At 38.8% G+C, this 6,752-nt stretch overlaps 1 protein-coding gene across 1 annotated transcript; it reads right to left on the bottom strand.

The window, feature by feature from the left end:
- Positions 1-4,229: 4,229 nt before the first annotated feature.
- Positions 4,230-5,147, bottom strand: LOC126885406 (uncharacterized). The gene is made up of 2 exons (XM_050651973.1): positions 4,812-5,147; positions 4,230-4,724 (listed from the first exon to the last, which is right to left on the bottom strand). Exons 1-2 carry the CDS (start codon positions 5,145-5,147, stop codon positions 4,230-4,232), a joined length of 831 nt encoding a protein of 276 aa, XP_050507930.1.
- Positions 5,148-6,752: the final 1,605 nt, after the last annotated feature.

Raw genomic sequence — 6,752 nt, 5'->3', positions numbered from 1 at the left:
GTCAGTCCCTATTTTTTTTAGCGAAAAAATGATCGGAAAATTCCCCCTACTTACCACCCTCATTAAAATTAGTCATTGTCCTTATTTGGTCTTTTTTATTTAGGTAGTATTAATAGGTTCTAGAGGTTTGACCGGTTTAGGATGATTAGTTTTTAAAAAAATGGAGTTAAAAGCAAATAACGATTTTTTGTAAATGCAAAATTGTAGCCTATTTAATTCCCAAGAACTTGGTTTGCCAAAATTTTTTCTACATAAAAAATTGAGTAAGCTAATTGACAATTGAATCTTGTAATAACATGCAAAAACCACCTTTGCCAAACCTTTCAAAGTCTCCTCTTTTTGCGACTGAGGATTTTAAAAGGATTTCATATTAATAGCCTTATAGATTTTGGTAAAAACTACAAAATTATTTTTTATCAAACTTTCTAGGATCAAAAATAAAAAAGTTACGTTTAAAAAATCAATATATTTTTTTTGAAAAAAAAAAGGAGAAATCCAGTTTGATGCATAATAATGTAAGTTAGCGGTGTTTGTAGTCATTGACCTTATTTATTCTTCTTTATTTATGTATTATTAATAGAAAACAGAAGTTTGACTGGCTTACAATGAGTAGTTTAAAAAAAAACTGGAGTTAAAAGCGAATAACGAATTTTTGTAGTTTGGTAAAAAATGCTATTATCTTCAGAATAGAAAGATTAGCATCAGAGATAGGAAAAATGTTTAAATATGAAATTGTAGGTTACCTAATTCCCAATAACTTGGTTTAAAAATTTTTTTTTGTACGACAAAAATTGAGTGAATCGTAAATGAGTATATTATTGAAAAACATTGACTTTTTCAAATAAAAACTAACACATTCGATAGTGAATAAATCGAAAACTATTAATTTTATCAAAAAAATGTATAGAACATTTTTTGCTTAAAATGAACGTTTATCTTAACTTTTGCGGTCAAAATATAATAAAAAATTTCCACCCCCGAGATGAGGTTCCAACCACCCCAATGGTATAAGCGCCTTTCAGAATCATATAGATTTTGATCATTGGACTATCCACTACTTATTCTCAAATTTTCAAGCAAATCGATCCATTCTGTAAAAATTGCGAAGTTAAAAGCTTTGGTTCCTGGACTACTATTCGTTTCCGAAAAATTATAAGCTTAAATTTGTACCTACTGTCAGTGAATCTAATAAATAGAAAATGGCTGTTGTCGGTGGACGTATTTCATAATATATACGAGCCCCTTCCCATATCAGTTGGCCCAATGTAGATTTAAAAGAAAATCCAATTTTATAGAACAAAAACAAAAGTCCAGCATACCTAAACTTTGAAAGTTTTAATTCATCGATAATTTTTGGATTTCCAGAAGTATACAAAATATGTTTTAAATTAACAAGAACGATTAATTAAACAGAATAATAACAAATTAAAAAAAAGGCAAAATATCTAATTTTAACAAAACAAATGTACTTACTTACTAGCCAACGCCCACCCTTGGTATGTTAGCCATTTGGTGGCGCGCTGACCAGTACCTATAGACGAGCCGTTTCTCGTAGGCGATCTTCATCCTCCTCGGGTGGGTGTGTTATGAGGGCTGGGCACTCTGGGAGGTGAGCAGTATCCATCTGGGGCTGATTACATAGTGGACAGTTGTCATTTTCACGGACGCCGATGCGATGTAGATGGGAGGCCAGGTAGTCATGCCCCGTAGTTTTTCTGAACGCGGCTACAGTGATGGGTCTCGGCAAGTTGTGAGGGATTGGTGACTCTATTAGGTGGGCCCAAAATTTTCCAGCACCGGCTTGTATTTGCTGCTCTTTTATCTTTGCTTTGATTCCTTTTTAATGGTGGACTTTGCTGATGTGTACGATTGGAAGCTAGGGGGCTGTGGAAGAGTAGTGCCTTCTTTTGCAAGTTCATCCGCCGCTTCAACACCGACATGACTAGGGATCCATTGTAAAGTAATCAGCCACCCTTTTTCCAGCAAGTTCGATAGTTGCACGCGACAATATATTGTTTGGGCACAGTCGGTATATCGATTTGTCGACAGAGCGAGGATTGCGGCTTGGCAGTCGATGAAGAAGGCAACTTTTTGGGGGTGTTGGAGATTCTCGAGACTTTTAGCGGCTTCGTGTATAGCAGCAATTTCGCCATCATAGTTGGTGAGAGGGGCACCCACAGCTATGGAGCATTTGGAGAACGTTGAGACATATCCTGCTCCTGTTCTTCCCGAGTCCGGCATCGAGGAGCCATCGCAGTAGATGTGGAGCCACTCATGCGCTGGGTATATGGTGTGTATCGTCTCTAGGGCGGCTTTCCTTAGGACAATGTCTGACGATAAGTGCTTCGGGTCGTTATGGTTTTCAAGACGCAATTCTGTGTTTGGTAGACAGCGGGCGAGTGTAGTTTGCGCTGGGAACAGGGCTTTCGACAGGTCAATGTGGTATTTTTCCATGATTTGATTTGCTACTGTAAGCGGAGTGGTTTGTGTTTTAAGACGTGAGGCTGCTTGTCTATATTCGTCCCATTTTTGTGGAAGTATTAGTCTTTGCCTTTCCCAGAAGGTTAGCGCGTGTTGTTCTCTGCGGCATTGTATTAGTTCAATACCGGTCTAGGCTTCCATTGATGTAATCGGTGTTGATTTTGGCCTCCAAGCTTGGAGGTGGTGTTTGTACTCGCAGTTATTGTAGCTTCACTCCCATATTCTAGTATCGGCCGGACATAGGTTTTGTATGTTGCTACCAAGACATCTTGCGTGGTGCCCCATTTTGTTGCTGTGAGACGTTTGAGCAGTCGACATCTCTTTGTGGCTTTCTCTGCAATGTCGTCGATTTGAGGTTTCCACGTCATTTTCTTATCTATGTACACCCCCCAGGTATTTTGTTACATCCTCTCTTTCCAGGTCGACTCCTTTGTATGTCAGCTTGACAGCAGTCTGCTTTGTTGAAAGGGTAAGTACTTGATATACGGTTTTGGTTGTACTGACAGTTAGGCAGTTTTTATCCGCCCATTTTTCTAGATTTTTGAGAGCCTGGTTCTCAACTGTTCAGAGTTCAGACTGCTACTTGATGCCCATATTAGGAAGTCATCGGCAAACAGGAGGGTTTCAACACCAGGTGTCTTTCTAATCATTGCGAGCACATCGTTTATCATTAGGTTGAACAATTGACAGCTGATGACAGCTCCTTGTGGCAGCCCTTGTCTTTGTAGTCTGAATTTGGAACAATGGTTGTGAAATTTGATCCTCTGATACCTTTTCCCGAGAAAAGATTTTATCCAATTGAACAGTTTACCGTCAATTCCAGACTTCGCTATCTTGTGTAACAGCAAACCTCTCCATACTGTGTCGTATGCAGCTTTGAGGTCTACTAGCACTGCAACTGTTGACATCTTACGGTGGAAAGCATCCTTGACTTTTTGAGCAAACTCGACTACATGGTCCATGGTGTTCCTGTGTTTCCTGAAGCCAGCTTGTGCGTCGTCAATCAGTTCAAGATGGGTTATGGCTCGGTTCAGTCTGTCCAGAACCATTTTTTCGGCTACTTTGCATAAGGAGCTTGTGAGGGATATTGGCCGGTAGCTATCAGTCAGGCTCGGGTCTTTTTGTTTCTTTAGGGTGGGTATGACCTCGCTCCTCCTCCATTGACTTGGGACTCTTGAATTCCATGTTAGGTTAATCAAGTTCAGGATGGTGCTTTTGGCTGCGGCTCCCAGATATTTAAGCATTTCCGGGTACAACTCGTCAATCCCTGCTGCCTTTTTCGTTTTTGTGTCAGAGAGAGCCGCTTCCAGCTCTGATATCGAGAAATCTTCTGTACAGATGTCCTTTATACTTTTGCTCATCCGCCGGGGAGGGGTATAGCGCAACAGTCTTGCTCTCTCCCTCTTATTTATCTTAATATTACTCACTTTTGTGTAGTGTTTACAGAGTTCGTTTGCTATATCGGCATGTGTAGTGAGTTCTCTAGCCATGCCTCTCATTGGCATTTGCTGTTGCTTGTTTCCATCATTGTTTAGCGTAGTAACGAACCTGTGCGCTTTGACGCCGTCTTTTCGGAAGTCGAGCTTAGCAAGGAAGGATTTGAAAGCTTCTCTTTTCCCTGACTTAATGGCTTGAGTTAGGATCGCTTGTCTCTTTCGAAGCTCTACACAATAGTTCATTTGCCTGGAATTTTCAGCTTTGCCCCTGGCTTTATTTCTGGCAGCTTTCAATTTGGATAGCGCTGGGGACTATAAAGTCTTATACCACTTAATTTGACCTCGCGGTATGAACTCTTTTGCACATTTAAGTATGGCCTCGGTTACTTTCTTTGCTGCTTCTTCTGGTTCTTGTAATGTTAGTTGAGTAAGGACTTCATCTGTGCATTCCCTGTACTTTTTCCAATCCGCCTTTTTAAAATTCCAGCGCGGGGCGCGATTTTGGGCTTTTTTGTCCTTTGCCAGTTTGCATGTCACTAGCAGAGCGCGGTGACCACAGCCTGCTGCGTCGTCCAGGAGGGTTACACTGGTCTTCCCTGTAATGTGTGGGTGTGTTACGACAAGATCGGGCCTTGATTGACTTCCTCTAAACGATAAGAACGTAGGTGGGGTGTTCACTACATCAAGATAGTTGTTATCCAAAAAGTCCTCGAGGTGTTTCCCAACGTTGGTGGTTCTAGAGTAGCCCCATCTCGTGGATGGACTATTGAAATCTCCAATTATGATGGTACTTGGCTGGATTTGTTGCTATACCAATTCCATTGCAGGTATATTATCTGGCGGATTGTATAGTAATAAAAGGGTGACATGTTTCGAGTTTTTCCAGACTTCGACCTGGAGCATTTCCACTTTATCTCTATCCTGCATTTCGTGGATTACGTTAGTCTTGCATACTAGAGGGGTTTTGATTCCGATGATAATTCCTGACGCTACTTGTCGACTCCTCTTCAGCACATGGGTTGAATAGCCTACTGTAGAGTAGAGGTGAGGTGTGTCTGTAGCGGCTCCTGCCTCTACAATGACATATATATCAACGTTATTTTCGAGAACGCTTCGTTTGAGTTCTAAAAACTTGCTGTTGCTTAGACCTCCAGCGTTCCAGAAGATGACTTTGAGGTCTGCGTCGCTGCCCTGAGAAGGGCCGTATCGAGTAGGGATTCGTACACTCATGGATCAGCGCGCGCGTAACGACGAATCACTGCTGCTCATTTAGCGTTACCAAGGGGACACGTGTGATCGTACCTTCCGGTAGACCACGGACGCGAGCAACTCTGTCCCCCAAATGTGAAAGTTTACAACTACCAAAGCTTTACTACTTCCAAATGTGAAAGTTTACTGTGGAAACAAAACAAATGTGGAAGTTTACAACTAAGTGACATCTTTTTTATTTTTAATTAGATTCAAAATTCTTCGAGGCATAGTTTTTATAAAGTTCTGACAATACTCTGGTGTAAATGGATCCCATATTTTTTGCAAGTTTTGCTTCAATTCTTTGACGGATCTAGCAGGATATTTCCTCATATTTTTTTCTCGGCAAGTTTTTCTTGGGGACAATTTGGGACTGTTAGAAACGTATTCCAGAAGTAGTATATCGTGGTCACTAATCCAGTTTAAACTCTTTTTTGAGGTATGGCAACGTACGCCATCTCGTTATACGACAAAATCTTTCGCTAATTTAAACTTATTGAAACGACTTTGTTCCGACTTTACAATCGGTAACAAATTGTTTAAAACTTTCAAATAATATTTTAAATGCAATTATTCCAATAAAATGCCATTTTTCCAAACTATTCGATGAACGTAGGAAACTTGACGATAAACGTAGGAAATTTGACTTTTCTGTTAAAACATTAAGCTGGAAAGCTTTACTTTTCCTGCGTATAACTCGACTCTTACAGTATCCAACTTGACTCCAACACAAACTTCAAATATGGATTCATCACTCCATTGTATTCTATCCCTTAGTGAATTTGTCCAACTTCAATGCTCTTTTGACCATTTTAACTTATTTTTCTTGTGTTGTAATGTTAAGACTGGATTTTAGTTAATCTGAGATAAAATTAAAATTTTCACAAAGAATTCGTATTGATTTTTTTAACTTTATCAATCACTTTGTAAGTAGAAAATCTTAATTTGTGGACCTCTCAGTGACATGTCGATCTAGAAATGTGTGTTTCAACCAGTTTACTTCAAAAACTACTTAAATCTAGATAAGTTGCACGTCGGTTTTTCACTATAATGCGTTTAATCCCCTTCTATCTGCTTCGCCTATTTTACTTTTTCCTACATTTATAGCTTTTGTGATGACAAAACCTGAGGTTTTATATCTCCTAACTATTTTTCTTACACTATATGTACTGTGACAATTGAAATATATTCGCGATTTTTGAATTGATTTTCGAGAATTAAAAAATCTATTGATGATTAAACAAATGTTCTCATCCATAACTTTACCTTCACTCATTCCCATCGATGACTTTATCCCGACAAACGGCAATAGGCTTTACAATATCACAAAATATATTTGACATTAATTGACAATTGTTTTGATATCATTCTCCATAGCCTAACTCTGATTTTAAGATAATTATGAAAAAATCAATGTATGTTGATGTAATTGAATCAAAAGCCACGATTATTGTTTGAAATAAATAAAAAAAACCATAAGGTTAATATTTTCAATAAATAATAGTAAAAAATGCAATAATAATTAATAAGGGAACTTATAAAAATACGTTGATTATCACTTGTTTATGGCAATCGTCATAAACTGCA

Source organism: Diabrotica virgifera, chromosome 5 (genome assembly GCF_917563875.1).
Source record: "Diabrotica virgifera virgifera chromosome 5, PGI_DIABVI_V3a".
Classification (NCBI taxonomy): domain Eukaryota; kingdom Metazoa; phylum Arthropoda; class Insecta; order Coleoptera; family Chrysomelidae; genus Diabrotica; species Diabrotica virgifera.
This window is presented reverse-complemented; position numbering and strand designations above follow the sequence as displayed.